This window comes from Panthera leo, chromosome B2, assembly GCF_018350215.1.
Source record: "Panthera leo isolate Ple1 chromosome B2, P.leo_Ple1_pat1.1, whole genome shotgun sequence".
NCBI classification, from domain to species: Eukaryota; Metazoa; Chordata; class Mammalia; order Carnivora; family Felidae; genus Panthera; species Panthera leo.
Window position 1 is genome coordinate 115,002,795 of NC_056683.1, and position 22,272 is coordinate 115,025,066.

Sequence of the window (22,272 nt, forward strand, 5' to 3'; positions counted from 1 at the left end):
CTTTAAGTCTATTAGAGCTTTCATTTTAAAAAGTAAAAAGTGTGCTCCTAGGGGAGAAAAAAATGAAAACCACCAGCCATCACCACCAGAAGGACATACATCAAAAAGCTACTAGCAGTGACTGGGGAACTCTGAGACCACGAGTGGTTTTACTTTTTCTTTTATCTCTGTTTTCCAATAAAATGTGTAATGTGCTCATAAAACTTCCCCATCATTACATTCTCAGTATCTATCAATGTCTAAGTTCAGTAATTATAGAATGAGTGGCTGGTTCAATAACACCTTGAAAAACAAAGTTGCCTATGCCACTGTAAGAAAAATTCCTATCTATTCCATACAACAAAATGTAGACGACAACTTCAGCATGAGAGCCATCATTTGGAGATGGCAACAGTAAAACTTTGTTATTTGTTTATTAAGTTGTGTAATTTGTTTTCAGGAGATGAAATTAAGTCCTCAAAATGTAAGATTTACCACCTTGAGCTTTAAACCACATAGGTAGTGGATTGCTTTGACATTGATACACAGCACCTACAAAATGTTACTATTTAATTAAAGGAGTTAGTTGACTGGAACAAAAGAACATTTTCTAAGCAATTGCTTAGTAACCAAATGGCATGAAATGATTTATCCAGCTTGTAAAAAAAAAAAAAGTAAAAAGACACAGACACAAACATATAATTCTCAGTCTTTTTTTTTTTTTTTTTTTTTTTTAAGTAGGCTCCATTGCTCAGCATGGAGCCCGACACAGGGCTTAAACTCATGACCCTAAGATCAAGTCCTGATATATTTAGAAATGTTATCAAAATATACAATTGCACTAATATCAGAATACACCGACAACCTGAGTTTCTTGAACAAAATTTAATCTAGGGTAGGAAAAATTCTAATACTAAATACGCCACTCATCATATTAAACAGCAATTTTGTCTTTCAATCCCTGTGTGATACGTATTCATTTTTTTTAGCTGCAAGATCTGTAGAATTACAGTATTTAATCTCACTGACATGGCTCTTTCCTGCTACCTAAAGTGCTGAAATACGAAGAATCATTTCAGCAACGAAGCTACAAATTTTGCATACTGAATTTTATCTCCTATGCATTACCATGGCATTTTATTCATCTTGATTTGAAAACATTGCTGCAATAACTTTATTACCTGCTTGAAATAAAAAGGCACAGAAGCAGCACACTATTTTAGATCTGCCAGCAGAAAGTAAAAATAAGGTAAAGCTCATATTTAGGGGATATGAAAAGGTGAAGGGATTTTGAAAAGTGTGGTTTATTTGCTTTTTAGCCCACATAATCTAACTGCGAGATACCTATGAATTTTTATCTAATTTTGTCCCAAAACTAGATTCTGCCTCATTAATATCTATGCAATCAATTGGTTCAGAATGATGAATTATTGCCATAATTGAACAAACTTACACAAGCCTCCTTCAGTACCACAATCCATATGGCAGGAAACCACATATGTTATGATAAAAATTATGGATCCCTTTGATTGAGTCAGAAGCTAATATAGAAGATTTCTCTTATGGCCATTTAATCCCTCATTTCAGCTTTGTCAGAGCTAAAACTGTTCATGCATTTAGACAGAAGAACATCCAGTTGACTCTAAGAATAACAATCAGGTAAGTAGTAAAACTGGAAAAGCCCTCAACTCTCTTTGGTTCCCTCCAGTCTAGGGTCGTAAATAGGTAATCATATTACCATCCCATCAGTCACCTTTACAAGGCAGAATAATGCACATACATACATACACACATACATACATACATACATACATACATACATACATACATATTTTTAGGAGAAAGGAGGAGAAACTACATTTGTAAATGACAATAACATGGTAAATATGCCTATGTTATACAGATGATTATCCCATTCTAGGTGATAGGCCAAAGGATTTGGAGTAATGCCATTTATATTCATTTTATATTAATATGTATTAAGATACAATGGCTGACTCCAGTAAACCAAGAGTTAGCAATTAAAAGAAAAAAAACCCACTTCATAATTACTATAATGAGATTATGATACTTCTCTTTATCAACACACACACATATATACACGTATACATGTATATGTACGTGTATTTGTAATCTGTGCGACATAATCAAGAAAAAAAGTATTATTTAAAAATATCCTGACTCTTCCACAGCTGGGATATAAAAAACATTGAAAAATCTCCTGAGTCTAAATTCCAGATTTTAAGGTATTTTAACACTATGCAACTAGAAAAATCTTCCAACATTTAATTGTAACCAAACACAATCTGAGTTTGCCAACTTGATCCCTGGGTCTAAATATTCTGTTGCATTGATTCATTATAACACATAATAAGCACATGTTCACTATGAATATGTACTTTGTAATTATTCCAAGTCAATTCAAAATGATGCATGGAGCTTTTATGTATATGTAGCCAGCAACAGATGGCCTTTTAGTGCAATGACAGTCCAGTAATGAAATTAGGAGGTACTATTCACTCCCTCCACTCAATGACCCTGGTTCCCAGGCATGTAAAATCCAAGACTTTATTTACCCCCAATTAATCAGAAGAACTATTATTTACCTGACATTTCTACATGACTCTGGAGTGTACAGAATGGCTATCATTTACCTAGACATATTCCCCTAATACACAAGTGATATATTTACTTGTTTTTTTTTAATGAAAAAATAATATGTGGTGACACAATAAAAACAACTAAATAAGATTTCACTCATATAAATAATTCCTCTAGAGAATAGGCTGTGTATATGTACTACTACCTGCAGAACAGTCATAATTTTGGGATTCTTTTCAGTTCAAAAGGCATAAATCTTCAGAGACTTTTAAGGATCTTCATAGCAAAGAAACTGTGCCATTAGCTTAAACAGATACAACTCAACTTTGTAATGCAAAGATTTCCAATACAGATTTATTCCAAAAGAAAAATGACATAAGTTAGCAATTCTAGAACATTTCCTCAATTTTGAGACAAAACAAAACAAAACAAAAACAATTATGTGTCTATTGAGTGAGATGTCATTGATTAAGTCAGGAGATAGAGAACTTTTTTTTTTTTTTTTAAATTTTTTTTTTCAACATTTTTTATTTATTTTTGGGACAGAGAGAGACAGAGCATGAACGGGGGAGGGGCAGAGAGAGAGGGAGACACAGAATCGGAAACAGGCTCCAGGCTCCGAGCCATCAGCCCAGAGCCTGACGCGGGGCTCGAACTCACGGACCGCGAGATCGTGACCTGGCTGAAGTCGGACGCTTAACCGACTGCGCCACCCAGGCGCCCCTGGAGATAGAGAACTTTTAATATGAAATGAGTTCGCAGATGCAGTCAGTGTCTCCAGATCAACTTTCCCTGATGGTAACGAGGTCAGAGTCAAGCAATCTGAACAGGGGATTAAAGGACAGATTTCTGTACATCTGTACTTAAGTCTCTGAACTAAGAAAAGCAGGTTCCTATGGGTAACTTGAGAATGTACAGGCATAATGATGAAAAAAAGGCAATGCCATAAAAATAGAGCCATCAATCTGGTCACTATAATTACAAGGACTTCTAAATACCTATTTTAATCATACGGTTCTATTAGCCTTTCTTCAGGGAACAAAATGCCTGTCTCCAACAGTTAAAGTACCATCAAAAATAAAATCACCACACCCAGTTTTATAATCAAATGGAAATAGATAGACAAGAATAATTATAGACCTATCTGATAAAATAACAAGATACTGACATTTTAAAGATATTTAACCATGTAAATGGTTACCAGCCAAAGGACATTTTACACTGGTGTGACAGCTCAATCAGAAAGAGACATTTTATTTTCATTCCCTTCGACCACCCCTATATCCCACACTATAGTGGGGGGGGGGGGTATCTAGACATCCAGAATATCAAATTATAGTATATAAAACATAAACTATTGGAAGGCAGCCCAAGTTGTGAACCATCAGCACACAGAAAGAGAAAGTTTCCAGAAGAGTAAAATAAAGTGTGTCAAGACCATAAGTAATGCAATTATACAGCTAAAGGGTTGGGCCCTTCTTTCCCAGCTACTGCTACTAAATGACAAGAAACCTCCCTCTTCTACTTTGGCTAAATATCATGCCTTTTAAAAATAAGGACATGGAATGGCTACTGACCTAGACTGTTCCTGTTCATAGATTCTTTCTGTGAACTTAAAACCTGCCATCCTTCTGCAACATTAGCCAGATCAACTGAAAATTTGCTAGGGGAGAAAATAATGCATGAAATACGCAAATATTTTCACGGGCACTGAAGAATCTTGTAAACAGTACTTTCATCAGTGGACTAAAGAGAAATAAGAATTAGGTAAGGAAATCTATTATTTTAAGTGTTATAAAGAGGAGAAAAATGTATCATGTTTCTTTGGCATAAATTTTTATAAAATGACACACTTGTAAAAGTTGTTAACTGAGAGATCTCCCTATTGTACCTGAAGGGCACCATTTCTTGTTCCAAAGCCATACACTTTATAAGGCATAATGATGTGTTTTAAATGTAAAAGCACTAACTTGGGACTGGATAGTTTTAATATTACTTCAAAAGTTAGTTTATTTTAATACATAAATAAACATCATCTTAAATACTTTACTGACTGTAAATTTATATTCTCTTTATAAACTCAAATGACAATTACTTGGTGAGGAAAAGGAAACTGGTCAAGCCTGCATTCTCTAAGCCATGGGGCCAGCAACTTTTCCTGAAAGAGATTTATCTATATATTTTTTTCTCTCTCTCTTTCATTGCTGAGCACCTAGAAGGTAAGAATTTTATTTGTCTTTGAGTTTGTGTCTTTACTGCTTGGCATATTAAGCAATCAATTAATGATGGTTGAATAAATGCATTTATAAACAAATGAGAGAATGAACATAAGATAATTAAAAACGGAAGGTAGGATAATACCTAGTGCTGGGGAGGATATGGGACAATTAGAACTTTCATGCTTCAAGTTGCACAATATATTGACACAACAAACCTGTTTACTACTACCTACGAAAGCTGAACATTAGCATATCTTATTATGTGGAAATTCTACTTCCTAGTATAGGCTCCCCCCCCCACCCCGCCAAATGAGTACATCTGTTCCACCAAAGCCTAGTACTAGAATATTCACATACCACTATTATAAAGAGCTCAAAGAGAAAACAAATTACATGCCTAATATCAATAAAATGAATAAATTGTGGCACTGTAACGAGATATAATATTTTACAACACTGACGTCAAATGAGAATGGGTTTCATAAACTTCATGTTGGAGATGGAAACCAGTAAAGTACAGAATTCCTCTGGCCTAAATTAACCATTACTGTTAGAAGTCAGGGACAGTGGTCACCTTGGGTGGAGATTGGAAGGGACTGAGGTGGGCTTCTTGGGTGATGGTAATATTCTACCTTTTTATGTGGATTGTGGGTATATTTAGTGTGTGAAAATTCATCAAGCTATGCATTTATCAAACTATGTTTTTTTTTTAATTTTTTTTTTTAACGTTTATTTATTTTTGAGACAGAGAGAGACAGAGCATGAACAGGGGAGGAGCAGAGAGAGAGGGAGACACAGAATCTGAAACAGGCTCCAGGCTCTGAGCTGTCAACACAGAGCCCGACGCGGGGCTCGAACTCACAGACCATGAGATCATGACCTGAGCCGAAGTCGGACGCTTAACCGACCAAGCCATCCAGGTGCCCCTATCAAACTATGTTTTTTAATGTACAATTTTCTGTATGTCTACACTGTACTTAAATAAGAAATTAAAATATGGATAAGGAGAAAGGTAACTGTGTATCTCATTGGGCCAAATCTCCTATCCAGAAACACACTTCCACACAGAAGTCAAGGACCATTAATACAGTGTGAATCTCATCCTAAGTGAGATTTAAATTTTTTAAGTCTGCATTTATGGCAAAAATATAATTTAGTAAAAATTTCTCTTGAAAATTCCTAAATCACTGAAAAAGACTACTTTATATGTTTTTCTTTCTACACTTTCTTGCATCAGCTCTTTGACTTCTAAAATTTTAGAATATCTTCCTTTAAAAGAAATGAGAATATCTATCTGCAGAAGTTTAGGCATTAAAATCTTCCTGCCTTTAAGATGGGTCAAATTCATCTTGGATAGAATAGTTGAGTCCTAGTCACCTTTGTATATTATGAGGTCATCCCGTCATATAAGGGCATCAAGTAAACTTACTTTCTGCTTTGTAACAATAAGTTCTTGAGAAATATTTATTTGAATTCATTTATATATGAATGCTATTTTTGCACAGTTCATACATTTCCCATAGCATCTCTCTATTATAATTTCCTTTTATTTAACATTATTTTGGAATCATGCCAGTTTTAGGTCATCATTAATGTCCTGACATTATTTAAATTTTGATTGCACTGCCACTGTTAATTCACAGAAATACTCTGTGAGTTCATCTAATAAACATCTGTCTAGATTTCAACTTGTGTAGCAAACACAGAAATGGAGCTACTCTGCAAGTGAGTTGTTTGAAAAAGAAGGGAACTTGACCCATGATTTGATTTTCAACATAAAGAGTCCAAGCCCATCCCTACCTTGAATATAAAAATAGAGTAAGTGGAGGAGAAAACTTCCTCCATAGCATACATTAAGTTTTCTAGGGGCGCCTGGGTGGCTCAGTCAGTTGTGCGTCTGACTCTTGATTTCAGCTGCAGTCATGATCTCCCGGTCCTAAGATTGAGCCCTAAATCAAGTTCCTATGCTGAGCATGGAGCCTGCTTGGGTTTCTCTCTCTCTCTCTCTCTCTCTCTCTCTCTCTCTCTCTCTCTCTCTCTCTCTCTCTCCCCCCCCACCCCCCACCTCCATCTGTCCCTCTCCCCTGCTCACACACCACGCACTCTCTCTCTAAAATTAAAAAAAAAAAGGAAAAAAAAAAGACTTTTCTAACCTTATTACAACAAAGCTGAAAATAATAAGATAATGGAGGTAATCTGTAAAGAAAGAGAAAAAAATAAAAAGAAGCTAGGGAGTCTGAGATTTTCATTTCCATGGCTGGACCACAGAAAAGCCCAGCTTGGCAAGCATGGTCCAGGAGATGGTCTGAAGTTGTTAACATTCATGTGAAATTAACAATAAGTGCTGATGGACCTTTTTTGATTACCAAACACTGTGACACCAGAGAGAGGGTAGGCTATTGAATTCTGATTGGTATTTTTCTTCTACAGAGATGCTTTGAAATCAAAACAACCATATGATATTATTAAAGGCATGTAACATATTCCCAAAGCTTTTGTAGAGCTACAGAAGCAATTCATAATTCTTGGTATAAAATCTAAAAATGCTCAGGAAAGAGGAGAAGAAAAATGTGGGAGGAATATCACAATAGTTTCTTTACTTTTCAAAACCACACATGTACTGGCTTCTGCCTAGATTCTAACAAAACCTCACCGGGCTTGCTGGAATCTAGGTTGAGAGAGCACATAGGTTTGCTTGCACGTGTATGTTTCTGTTAGTACAACAGAATCTGGGAAAGGAATGTGAGGGAATCACAGATTTGTAAAGACCCTGCATTTGATTTAAAGAGGGTTATATGCATCTTCTGCTCCTCTATTGAAAACCATGGCTATAAAATTGTAGGTTAAATAAATAAATAAAAATAAAATGGTAGGTTATAGCTATACCATTACTTTCCAGGACAAGATGGAGTTAAAAACAACAGCCAAAGCAAGTAAATGCATTGTTTCTAAAATGACAATTGAATGATCACAGTTACAAAGTAGTTGGAATGACTGAAACATTGTGAAACCTCACAAATCTGTTTCTTATTGATGTTTATCTAAATCTTGCTTCAAGTAGTATTTTTCTAAATACCACTATGTAGATGCAGTTAGTTTATGTACTGCATAATGTTACCTTGGTGTGGTGAAAGAAAAGAGTTGTGAGCTCTAGAGTCAGGCTTGGGTTAAGATGTGAGGCCAGCCCCTTAGAGTCACATGGTCTGAGCAACTCTACCTCCCAGCCTCAGGCTTCCTGGGGGTAAAATGGGGATATTAAGAGTTGCCATGAAACTAGAGAAATAAGGTATGCTAACCTTCTATAATAGCACCTAGCATGCTGCAAATGTATTATAATGGGTGCTTTTTTACTACAACTTATACTGAACATTTATATTGTTTTATTTAATTTATATTTACTAGAAAGAAATGTCTTAATCGTGTTCATTATGCCATATTACATCAGTCAGTTACCAAAATTAGCTTATGAGTTGGTGCTCAGCTACCTTCATCACTAATGTACATGGAAAGTGCAAACATTTTAAGCATAAAATTTGAGTGGAAAACCAGGTCTCTAGGGACATGACTTGCTTATTGACATATTTCATTTAAAAGAAAAGCCGTATTTCTAGATAACTTAGTGTGGAGTGTAATGCGGGGCCAGAACTCAACAATGCTGAGCTGGAGATCTGAGCTGAGATCAAGAGTCAGCCGCTTTACCAACTGAACCACCCCACCCCCACCCCTTCAGATAACTTTTCAGTTTCCATCTTGCTATTAACTGATGTGGAAGAGTTCCTTTTTAGTTGGAAATCGAAGGAAGAAGTTTTTCTTCTAAGAAAACAGAAGTTTTCTTAGCTCTCTCCTGGAAAGAAAGTGGAGGAGAGGAAGGAATTAGCATCACGTACGAAGAAGACATTATAGAATGTTATAACCTCAAGACGAGATATTCCCATAGCTATATATGAAAATTATAAGATCCCAGTGATTATGTGTCTTACTCATTGTTATTAGCAACAAATATAAGGATTAACCTATCATAACTGCAGAAAAATGTTAATCAAATCAATGAATAAATTAAGAATACTCTTATGTTTATAATAAAATAATTTTTGTTATTCAAAGTGAATTGAAGAGAAGCAAGAGGGAAAGGGTAAAACTGATGATATTTAAAACAAACTATTTTATTTTGGTATTTCAGATACATTTCCTTATAAGAATCAAAGAAAACATACACATACAGCAATAGGATACACTTCCATCACCCAGCAGGAAGACATGTGCTGCTAATAATAAAAGATATTCATAAAAACAACTTCCATTATATTCAATAAAGGCATGGGTAGCAACGAAATGTTTTCAGTATCAAAAGAAGATTATCAGTATCAATTGCCTCAACCCATTGTGGATAAACAAGATACTTTAAAAACTGAAGCAAGTAAAGAGAAATTTTACAGTGTTGGATATTTAAAAAAAAATAATTGTTGTAAACATTTTACAATCATCTTAAGAGTAATTTCATTTAACACCTTAGGCTCAGGATGGTGAAAGGTCACTAAAATATTACCAGAAACATTTTTATGAGATAAATTCAATTATAATTGTTGTGACTATTCCAGTCACAATTTAGACATTGAATCCAATTACCCATTTCATTTTCATTTATACCTCATGGGCTGGATCATTTATCATGTTTCATGATCATGATCAGAAGACACATGGAAAGTGATTTCTGGAGGTAACAAATTACCTACCATATTAGCATAGCTTACAAGATCCCGCCAACAACTACTATGCATAAATATGAGGTAATTAAATTTACAATGTGCAGGAGTGTTTGATACGCCACTTGCTTCCTTCGCAGCTGCCAAAAATCTCGGTTGCTAAATGTGGCAAACCCGTTTGGTTGCAAATCAGGAATCATTATGCCCCAGAACTCCAACAGGTAGCCAGTATGCAGTACCTCAAGACGCTAGGTGCACATCTTTCATCATCTGGTATTATTACTCGCCACCAAACCATCCATCATTACTGCAGAGACAGCAGGAAACGAGAGTCCTGGACCTTCACATTACTGCTCCTTGAACTCTGTCTCATCCATCTTTTGTATCATTCCTGATTCACAACTAAGTACCCTCTGCCGCCTGCAAAACCAAGTGTGAACTTGTAACACCTTTAACCTACAGTGCTTCTCTAATAGTAATTGATTTCTCTTCATTATGGAGCCACTGTTCAGAAAACACTACTCATGCTTGCTGATGCCGAAAGACCATTTTTAAAAGACCCGAGTTACAGAATTCTAGTAGTTGGGGGGAAATGTTTTGTTCTGTAAGTTAGGCTTCAGCCTTGCATTACAATTTTAGTTTGATTAATATTTGTTAATATTTATCCATAAAACTCAGAAATACAAACTCAGATAATAACAGACATAGATGCCTCTGCATACAAAGGGTATACCCACTGAAAAGAAAAGATAGTTACAACATGTATACCAAGGCAATATTTCAGCCTAAAGTTCATTAATCAGTTTCAAATATGTCTGAAGTAAAAACAAGAACTTTAAGGTACTTAGTATGTCAAAACTGCAAAACATGTGTTTATCCTAAACACAATACAAACAAAAGAGAAGGATTCAAAGTTAGATACAATAATACTCGCGAAAACTGCCTTTTAAAATAAATCTCTCACTTACCCCCCTTTCCCCCCTTCTTCACCAACTGCTAAGAGAACCTTCAAAAATGATACCCGTTACATAGTGGTTGGCATACAATAAACTATCCCAAACTAAAGGGTTTTAATTCCGCTCCATCTGAATGCTATTATAAATGTTTAATAAATCAAAATGATCAAAATGTTCCCAGTGGCAGATTGGGATTCGGTTTCCAATTCAAATTCTCTTTAATATATGGCTTCTCTGACATCTTGCGTTTCTGCCATCTACGTTGAATCTCAAACACCCTGCTTTTCATCATTACCATGCATCCACCAGTCTGGTCGTGGTAACTACTTTCAAACAATCCTGCACAATACAGAGAAATGCCAAACCTGGTGGGGGTTTTAAGATAGGAAAATTACCGCAGATGAGAACTCTTATCTACCCTTAAGTAAATATTTTTAAGCCACCTGCTGCAGTGAATGGCATTCTTTCAGGATTGAGAAATGCTGCTGGACAAAGGTCTTAGAAAATCCCCCTCCTTCCAACGTTGTAAAAAACTGATGTAAGAAAAAGGTGTGTCTAGGAGCATTATAATCAGGGGCAATCAAATACTGAAGAGCAGAGAAAGTGAAGTCTTTAGAGAGCTTGCCTTATTTCTATGAAGTATAGTTTTTACATGCAACAGGAAAAAAGCATTTCACTTAGCCTCAAATCCAATCAGAAACCCACACTGAACTAGCAGGGAAAAGAATATTCACACATGATATGTTTTCCATGCGTTTTTATATGTGGATAATGTCAGGAAGAAAGAAAAAAAGACATCTATAAACAGGGTTCTTTCTAAATTTTCCATTTAATTGAATACCTCTGCTTTTATCCTAAGTTTAACAACATGAAACATTACGATAATATTGGCTAAAGTCTATGAAATGGGAAGTTACGAAATACAAAAGTGTTTCTATGCACTGAGTACTTATTGTTTAATTTGTCTTGTGATGAATCCTTATTCAACATCCTAGAATTAGTCAAAACTTTTCCCCGCATGCCTATAGATTTTAAAACTGTCTCTCTTAGTAACACAAGCAAAAGCTTACAACTGAAATTATGATCCATGCTATTCAATAAGCTTTTCTACAAGACTTCTGATTTCTGTATATAGTACCATATACTTCACCTCGTATGCCAAGCTCACTGCTCCTTCCCCTGTCATCATCCCTTAGCCTTGACTTGTTCTTTCCAACAAATACTCCCTTGAGGACACCTCACCATCTCAAGCTTTTATGAATGTTAGAGCCCCCCCTAAACTAACTCCATGCAAAGTCACCATTCTCCAAATCACCCCCCATCCTGGTTTTCTGAAACAATTATGAACACGTGTAACCTACTTCAAAACTCCCCAAAGTCCCCAAATCAAATCAGATTACAAAACATATTTCTATTTCTTAGTCTGGATTCAAATTCCTCCACAATTAGGGCTCAAAGTGCACTTTTGGTTCATCTCAGACTTTTCCCCTGGAAAACACTATGCCATAGTTAATATTTAATACTGTTCACAAGACCATGTATTTCCCCACACCTTCTGCTTGAGATTCCTTTTCCTTACCTTCAGCTATCAAGAGCCTGCCCTCCATCAGTGGTATGATGAAACTTCATCTCCCCAGTACATTCCCTGCCCACCAACGGCAGTAATGAGGCTGTCCTCCTCTGCTCTACAGATTAAGTCCATGCCTTTCATAAGGCGTTCCACAACCCATGTTCTTTGTGTTTCTTCGGCAACAATTATTTGATTATATCTGCTGGGTATTGGCCAAGGTGCTGTCTATAGAGACACAGTAATGAATGAACAAAGAGGATAGTCCTTGACTTTGTCAGTCCAGTGATGGAGGCAGATGTTAGGAACACATTTATATTTTGAAGACTCATAAAGAAATGCTACAGGCAGAAAAAGCTGAGGCCCTAAGGTGGAAGACAGCATGCTGTATTAAAGCAAATGAAACCAAGCCAATGTTGGTGAGCAAGGAGAGTCTCATGAAGGACTGAAGAGGGCAGAACCAGGTGAAGGTGGGCTTGGACACTATGATGAGATGCAATAATATATGTGAAAACTGCCTTTTAAAATAAATCTCTCACTTACACCCATTTTTTCCTTCTTCATGAACAAAAACCCATCAGAACCTGGGGAGCACAGTCTGACTGACTTTGTGTAGTCTGAGCAGTCTGACTGCTGTGGGAATACTGACTTGGAAGAGGCAGGTGCTGATGTGGGGAGAGCACTGAGGAGGCCTTTTATAAAAGCAGGTGACTCAGTGGAAGTGATGGCAGTGAAGGTAAACAAAGTACTGAGCACCCAGAGGGTATGTAATAAAATTCAGACAAATAAAGGAAATAGCCAATTAATATACACATTTCTGTTTACTGTATCTCAACGCCGCAAACCTATTTGAGGCTATTGTCTTGTGCAAATATTTGTTCTGCACATGCTAATAAAAGACCTTTTGAAACTGTACAGTTAAATAATTTTGGAGAAGAAATTAATCATTCTCTTGTTCTAGAAAATACCTATCATTTGGCCTTCAGGTATTCCAAAAAAAAAAAAAAAACTGAAAAGAAATCAGAATGAATATGAAATGAGGATATGAAATAATATAAAATAAGAATATGAAAGCATGCATGTATTTGAGAAAAGAAGTGCAGGTGGAGGGAACAACAAAAGCAAAGGCCCTGAGGTAGGAATAAGTTTGGAGGAGTCAATATGTCTGTGGTGGATTGAGGAAGGAGGTAAGTGATAGGAAATGAATTTTGATTGATGCCCAGGGGTTATTTCATTTAAGGCCTTTTGTCCCAGGAAAGAGCTGTGATTTCTTTCCCCCCCTTAATGTGAAGGGAAGCTGTTGGAGGGGTAACAGGTAACATGAGAGTAGCAATGGTTTCCTCCATATGTATTTGAAGATGAAAGAAAATGCCAATGGAAATTAGGAAGATGTAAATAACCATGTGGGTAAAGTTTCTTCCTAACAAGGGAACAGGTAACTATTCAGTTGTTGTTTGTTTGTTTTAACACAATGACAGATTCTGTGCCATAACCACTAAATCTGATTCCAAATTGTGCGGTACTACAGAAAGACAACAAAATATTTTCTTAGTTTAAGGCTCAGAAAGCAGAAAATGAGAGCAAAACAAAGTTAACTTCCAAAGTATATCCTAAATTTAGAAGTAGCCTTGTCGTTTACCCGGTAAGAGATGAGAACACATCTGTAAGCCACGATTTTTCCAAAAGCAAACATCGAAACTAAGACAAAGCTGTATAAAGAGAAGCTGTTGCGGATTTACAAGTCAAGAAAAGCTGCCTGCATTCTGCCACAATCATTTAGTCTCTGTTCAATTCTTATTCCCCAGCCCTCACTTTTAACGCCTAAATGGTACAACTTTTTCTATTTTATAAAAACTGATAACTATGAAGTAAACACAATCCATGCTGAGGGCTAGCAAAATATAAATGTTTACCTGTTCTTATTTGTGTTGGCTTGATGATTGTTTTTAATTCTTTCTAGACTAAATGTTCCTTAGAAAAGGAAATAACATGATTTATATTCACCCAGATGAAAGAAAAGTGCTTTCTTCAGTATATGATAAACTTTGTTAAACAAGTTGGTTTTGACCGATTTACTAAATATTTGACTACTACCTAACATTTTGTGAATGTTTTCTGTTTTCTGTGTATTTCTTAGTTTGCATTATTAGTAACTCAGTCCCTGATGACATTTTACTCATAAGCAGAATGTGTTTTTGCTAGCTTTTAAAAGGATGCGAACATCTCAGCGGTAAACAGTTTATGTTAACTGTAAAAGCCAACCAAAACTCACATGTCAGTCGTACGCTGGCAATGGAAGCCAACTACTACGGACTCTCTAGAAGATGAAGTGGTCGGAGAGGAGAAAGGACTCGAGAATTATAACTCCTGAAGTAATGTCCCACATACCTCCACAACCCTTACATTGCCATCTTTACTCACTGTACTGCTAAAAATACTATGAATTAGCTCTCTGCCTCATTAATCGATTTCAATCTGTCACCTATAGAACTTCTGTTTAGTTAACATTCTATAAGACTCTCACAGTACAACATTATTTACCAAAATAGTGCTTAACAGAGGGTTTGAATGGAATAGCTCCTTAGATATGGTATTTTCTTTTTGTTAGAGGATCTTACTTTTTCCTATAGAATTAGAGATGTGACCAAAATCAAAGTCAAAAATCTGTGCCAACATATTCAATACTTCTACGTTTTCCTATAAAATTAATTAAATTATAAATTGCTTTTAGAGAGCTGGACCATGTCTGCTGTTTCTTCCCAATTTCTTGGTGCTTATTACTTAACCATTTTAAATGCTCAATAAAGGCTGCTGGCTGATTTTCCAATGAAGTTGCAAACTGACTTCATTGCTTCCTTCTTAGTTTGGGGTAAGGGAAAGAAAAATAGTCAGCAGGGAGGGGAATATAAATTACAAAGACACTGTTAGTTCCTGAAGTTAATAGAAGTCCTCTGGAAGAAATGGACCCAAATTACATTTATCACAAATTCTCAAGGAAAGTACAGGCCTAGGAACAGTGCTCTGAAATCAAATTCCCTAGAGTTCACAGAGAGAATTATTCGGCATGCAAATTACTCTACTTCCTCTTTGATCCTTCTCAAATTCTTAAGAAGTAGCTCCAACAAAAGCAAACTCCCCAGAGATTCACTAGAAAAGTCAGTGACCAGCACCTCAGCTGCTAAACATTATGTAGAGCTCTGTACATGAATCACCTATGAAAATACACTCAAAAATCCTCTGGGAAAGAACTCTGATTGCATTTTTATTTTTAAAACAAACAAAACAAATAACATGAAAATAACCGCATGGGGAAAAGCAGTGCTGCACTCTGCCATTTTCATCAAGTAGCCTAAGAAAACCCGGGGGAGGAGGAAATTAACAGGAAAAGGTATTTGAAATAATGGTGTACAAAAATGGATGGAACAGAGTTTCTGTACTAACATACTGTCTAAAATGAGGACATCTAGTATCCTTTTGCTCATTTAGAATTTAAAAATGTACCAGACGTCTTGTATACTGAATCACCTGAATTACAAGTAGTTACAATGAATGAGAGGAGACTCCAAATGTTTCTTTTATCATACTCAAGGGTAGCAAAGTAACATTTTTAAGCACGCAACATTTGGAGCCTACTCTGAATTTGAGACATTTTGGTACCCCCTGACTGACTGTATGTGCTTTCCTAACTGTATAGGGGCAGTATGTTGTTAATTCATGTGCTCTTAGACTTTCATTATAGTTCAGATTTCATAAAATATAGACGTTTAAACTGAATTCTCCAGGATAACTCCAAATTTCCTGTCAAGGTGACTAGTTTTCACAACAGAAGCGAAGAAAAGAGATCTTCAAGTCACCATAAAGAAAAAGGATCTTTTTATGAATGCATTAAGTCTGACAGTTGTGCTATCAAAACTAGTTAAAAATCAATAGTGTGGGGTATTAAGCAGCATGATGAAGGACTCAAGCCAGAAATTCCTTTAACTAACAACGAACAAAAGTATGAGTATGTCATGTTTTCCACTTCCCAAATGTCCTTGCTTCAAATATTAAAATGAAATATTCAGACCTGATTTTTAATATTCTATACAAAAAAGACTAGAATACAACATACTGGTCAAGTGAAACTTAGGTTTAAGTGAAAGAAATTCATGCTAAACTTAAAGTCATCCTTACTAGTTCATAGAAGAAGAGAGACAGATTTAGACACTACAAAAAAACAGGTGCTATCATCCTTTGGTGGATACCAGAGATCTCCACACCAAGTGTAGGGGAGGCGGCACATGTCTCCTCATCCATCCCCTTTGTCTTCTAGTTTAGGGTCAGTCCCACCCCTGTGACTTTGACTAAATAATTGTATTTATTACTTGTTAGAGAAGTATCGATCATCTTCACAAAAATAGTGTGGTAGATGCTGTAGCAAACAAAGATAAACTAGATGGGCTCTGATGGAACAAAAACTACAAATGATTTCAGTAAGAACAGAACTTGAAAGAAAAGTCCAAATGGAAGGGCACCTGGGTGGCTTAGTCAGTAGAGCATTGTACTTCGGCTCAGGTCACGATCTCACGTTTCCCGGATTCCAGCCCCCATGTCCTGCTCTGAGCTGCCAGCTCAAAGCCTGGAGCCTGCTTTGCATTCTGTGTCCCCCCTCTCTCTGCCCCTCCATTGCTTGTACGCGCATGTGCGCACACTCTCTCTCTCAAAAATAAACATTTTAAAAAATACTTACAAAAATAAACTTTTTTTTTTTTTAACGTTTATTTATTTTTGAGACAGAGAGGGACAGAGCATGAACGGGGGAGGGTCAGAGAGAGGGAGACACAGAATCGGAAGCAGGCTCCAGGCTCTGAGCTGTCAGCACAGAGCCCGACGCGGGGCTCGAACTCACGGACCGCGAGATCGTGACATGAGCCGAAGACGGCGCGTAACCGACTGAGCCACCCAGGCGCCCCAAAAATAAACTTATTAAAGAAAAGAGAAAAAGGAAAGTCCAAATGGACATGCAATTAGATTGGACTTCTTTCCTTCTTCACCTGTGTGATGAGTAACTGGCACCAAGCAAGTGATTCCATTAACAGCTTGGCATTCACCAAATAAGCTATGATCCCACTCCATACTTGTCCCACATATTATGAGAACAGCTTTCTTCCACATGACAAAATTCCAAACTGTATGTCCTTGAAAATTAAGTTGCACATCCTTTGTACATATTTCCTCAGTTCCTATCTTACCTGCATAGACTTAATAACTCTCTCTCTGAACTGCTTGTACTCTGGAAGCCCGTGTACAAATGTTCTCTACTGGACATTCCAGTTTTCTCTCCACACGCAACCATACAACTTTGGACACTTATGGGAGGTAGTAACCTCTCTATCCCCAAGTGGAGGAGATCAAAGAAGTGTGTAGCTGTACTGGTATCCTGCGGCCCCGAGGAGAGACCCTAGTTTAGGATAGAACACAAAACTATGGATTGCAGAGGGAAGGACTGGAAAGAACTTTGATCTTTCATGACTAAATGAACCAATCCTGAAACCTACATCCATACCCTCCAGGTACAAAAGTCAGTAACTATCATTATTTTTAAGCTAGCTTGTATTGTCTTACAAAGGGAAGCATCAACAACAATCCAGATCCCTATCATTTTAAACACCAAAATCTGTTTGACAGGTCCACTTCACTGAGTAAGATTGGGTTCCGACACCCACCCTACTTACGCTACAGCTAGAGGTCACCAGTATTCAGTAGGAATAGATAAAATTATTAAGTGAATTAAGTCCAGAGCATTTTGATGATGGCTGATAGTTGGCACTAAACTTTAAAACTCAAACCAACAACAGAGACAAACAAAAACCTTGTATTTTTCACATTAAATAACTTAAAAGGTAATGAGTTTCACAGATAAAAACACAAGAAAAGGGTAACAAATAGGAATAGAAATCGAGCATCAGTTGTAGCAGACAGAGAATTTTACAGAAGTTTCTTGTGGGTCAGTTGCTTAGAAATGTAAATGGACCCCTGATTTAGAGAGGTGGGGAAGAAAGAAGATGGTAAATGAGGTAAAGGATGAAAATCTGTAACATAACTTAGGCTACAAAGTCAGTGTTTTTAGTTTGAAGCTTGTAAACACCATTTCAACCTGTAGTTCACATTTTTTACACTTCAATTTTGTAGAAACATTGAGCAAAAACATCTGCTCTTTATCTCATTTCTGTAAAAACTTTTTGTCAATAAAGACTGGCTTCCACAAGCTAAAGACATTATCATTACTCAAAATGATCTGGAAGCAATGCTAAAGTCATGACAAAGTAAATTCTGCTCCAGCATACTTTTTTTCTTTACTTTTCTTTTCTTTCTTCTTCTGGCTGTGGGAAAACAGAGATCAATACTCTTCAACGCCAGAATTTTGCAGTGAAATTTTCATTTGTACCTAGCAAAAGAGCCTTAAGCATGCCCTGTCACTTTCAGTTTAGGAGAAAATGCACTAATAAACTCTTACCCTTGGGTCATTTTTGACAACAGGCAATACTATGCCAGGTCTTATTAAAGACGATTCATATCACTGCCCCCAAAATTTCCTTTAAAATTACCATCTTTTGTATCGAAGTAACAGGATGTCAGTTTTAAAACTGCCATTGAGAGACAGGACCTGTCACCATAGTTAATTCTCAGCACTGTTTTAACACCAGGACAGCTGACCCCAAAGGGTGGGTGTTTTGGTTAACAATATTTATTCAGTGGTTATCTGCACAAACAAGAAAACTTATTGCTATACATTAGTTTTCAAATAAAACAGCAAGCAAAGTATCACTTGTAAGTATTAGATACGTGACAACTGAAAATACGTTGAAAAGAAAATAAAACTGCTAAAACTATCAAAATGTTTCTAAAATGTTAGCAGACTCGGGATAGCAAAATTCAAAGTATTTTAATCCAACAGGTCCCATGTAAAGTCTAAAACAAAATTATAGATTAAATGGCAGAACTTTCTTTAAAAGAGAAAAAAAACAGCCAAAGTTTTCTATGAAGTCCAAGGATCCTCCTTTTATGAATCATATCGAAATACTTATTCCACAAGTAACGCTCCTAGGACAGCCATAATACATTTGTCGCCAGGTAAAGAAAACCCAGCTTTGATAAAATGATAAAATCTACTCTTTGATTCAGATAAACAAGAGAGATCCAGTAATGCCAAAACAAATCTCTTCTAAAATACACAGACATAAAACAGCTCTATGAAAAAAAGGAAATCTAGCTCCAAAAGGGAGCACCTGGATAAAAGCTTCAACTCTGCCTTCTATAAACTGTTGCATACACCATAAGACCACTTCTTCACAAAATGATATATGCTTATATAAAAATACACACAACACCACACATACACAAATAACTCGAAGGTATTCAGAAGGACACTAACTCACTATTAAAAGCCACCAGTTCCTTCAGTGGCTGTATCCAATGCACACAGGCTACCATGCAGTCACAGTGAGCATCACTCCAGGGCACGCCCACCTTCCTGTAGTCATAGCATGCTAACCACTCTGGAGGCTACCCTAGGACACCTTCAGGCTTGCCAGAGTAGGCTCAGGTAACAAAGATGTTGCAACAGGCTCAGCGGAGAGGAGCACACAAGCATCTATGAGCATAAAAACTGTCCGCCTGAACACTGCCTGAGCACTGAACACTGAAACATTATCGTATTTCCTTATTATTCAGTTAGCTGGGGCTGTGACTTCATGAACTGAAGCACAGCCTATCAGCTGACTCTGGAGACACGAGAGAAGTTTTATTTAAAATAAGTCGTATCGAATCTACAAAGGTAAACTTTTTTAATGAGCTGTAAGATGTCTCAAGACAAAAGCATTATGAAGGGCTAGTAACATTATAAGATAAAGCTGTAGTGGAAAAGAATGAGCCCAGCATCAGGAGTCAAGAAATGCAGGGTTAAATTTTGGTTTAGTCAATTATTAGATTTTTGTGGCTCTGGGCAGTTATCAAATAGTCTGAGTTTCAATTTTCTTCTCTCTAAAGTATTAAAGGTTAAAGTATTAAAATCAAGTAAATCTTGAAATAAAGTAGGTAAAGACATTCGATGTCAAGGATTGAACATAGATTAACTTGAATATGGATATATCTCATGTTCTGCTCCAGCCTCTGGGCCTTGACATGTGCCTTGTTCTCTGCCTGGCACTTCTGTTGGCACTGCTTTCTCTTGTCCCTGCCCCCACGTCCACATCCCTCACCTGGACAACTTTTCTCAACCTTTAGATCCCATCAAAGAAGACTCGCTCACAAAGACCTTGCTTGATGCCTTGGACAAATCTCAGTCAAGGTTAGACTTTCTTGTTAGGATCTCCTAAACTTCTTAAGGAGACTTAGGTGGTTTATAACTATTTACATTTGTGTCATTATTGATTGATGCTGGAGTCTATTCAACAGAGCTGCATTTCATCAGCATTTTCACATAGGAAAATAGATTACCCATTTTTAAGGGTTCAGCTCAACTGCCACCTATTAAAGAGGTCTTCCAGATCACCCTTGCTAAAATATTCATCTCCATCATTTTGAGTGTTTGTTTTTCTTCATAACACATACCATAACTTGATACTATATCTCCAGTATTTTCCTATAGAGTATACCTAACATACCTCAGTGTTGAACTCCACAGGGTCAGGGATTTTGTATTTTATTTACAATTTTATCTGCACAACCTGGAACAATGTATGGAATGTTATCAGGGACCCAATAAATTTTGAACAAACTTAATACACATTTTGCACTGTATCGTTTCTCCAGTATTCACCACAGGTACGTACTGACACGTCATATTCCTTACAATTCCTCTAGTAACTTTAGTATTCAAGGATATTAAGGAGGACCTCTTAGGAAGTCTAACTTCCTAAGATTCTCTAGGGGGGCAGAATTGGTGAACACCTACCACTGGGTTTTGATACTGTTAAAATTTACAGGTCCACATGGAGATAGGAACTCAACCTAGACCTCATGGCCACAATGCTCTGTGGAAGAGCAAAAGTAGTATCTGTGCAACTATTTTAAGCAGGGAAAGCAAGTCTAAAATTAAAATGCAAACTAGATGGTGACAATAGGGAATAAAGTGTTTTATATGGCTAGCCCTATGAGAGCTTTTAAAAACAGATCCCTTTCTACAGAAAACACTGCTTAAAACCGTGTGCAACAAATATACAACAGTCTTATTTTCCCTTAAGACATTAGCAGAATTTTTATATGTTATAACTTTTTGGTGACTGGAGACAAGGAGCGCCAGGTTTAAAAATCAATCAAAATACCTACAAGGTTGCCTTTGTTCTAACAAAGACAAGCTGTTTCATGAAATAAAAGCAACTTTACCTCTTACGATAAGTTGAGCAAAATTGGACACACCGGAGCCTCGTTCTGACTGAGTTACACAGCGATACAAATCCTGGTCAGTTTTGGTCACTTCCTGCAATCTAAAGGAAGCAGCAAATCTTCTGTGATTGATGTTCTTGGTCTGGGCTACTGGTATATCTTCTCCATTTCGTCTCTGCAAGCAGAAACCAAGCTTTAACAACAGTTTCTTAACATTTCCATAAATCTAAAACATCTTAGCAACCAGTATATGTGATAAGTTATTCTTGTTCCTAAATTAGGAGGAAAAGGTCTATGTAGTCCCAACGAATTTTTACCATTGTAATCCAATCCAAAACAAAACAAAACAAAAACAAACATGGAAATAAATATTGGCATCCTTTAAGAGTATAGCACTGACATTATAGATTACAACTCTTTTCCATAAAATTGTTATTAGCTCAGAGTGTATGAATGAACAGAACAGTTAATAGCCCCACGGCATAAAATTCACTGCTCTCCTTTTCTGGAGGAGCTCAATGGGAGCTTCTTTTAGCCCTTACACTCCATTGCATGTGCTATAATAGGTTTGTCTCCATGCGAAAATCAAGACCATGACCAATGCATCTTAGTATGCTAAAAGTGTAGCGTATAATCGACCACAGAATGACAATAAAAATACTGAAGAATAATTTAGAGTCAAACTAAAATCTGTACTCTTTGCAAACTTTATCTCTTTGGCATTAATGACAGCCCATTTATACCGTTTAAGAGAAGTAATCAAAAGAACCTAAACGCTAATAGCATATCTGTCAACTTTCAAAATGAAATACTGGAAAGCATATTTACGATATCAGGGTGTCTCACACAAGACCAGTAAGTGTAAACTATAAAGGAAATGG

The 22,272-nt window shown here is 36.6% G+C and overlaps 1 protein-coding gene across 3 annotated transcripts in view; it reads right to left on the reverse strand.

Annotated features, from left to right (window-relative positions):
* PTPRK (protein tyrosine phosphatase receptor type K) overlaps positions 1-22,272 on the reverse strand; it is a 558,193-nt gene that overhangs the window by 234,265 nt on the left and 301,656 nt on the right. For all 3 annotated transcript variants that reach the window (XM_042939789.1, XM_042939788.1, XM_042939790.1), the window contains exon 6: positions 21,392-21,566. In XM_042939789.1, the coding sequence (XP_042795723.1) occupies positions 21,392-21,566 (175 nt within the window). The remainder of the gene's footprint in view (positions 1-21,391; positions 21,567-22,272) is intronic.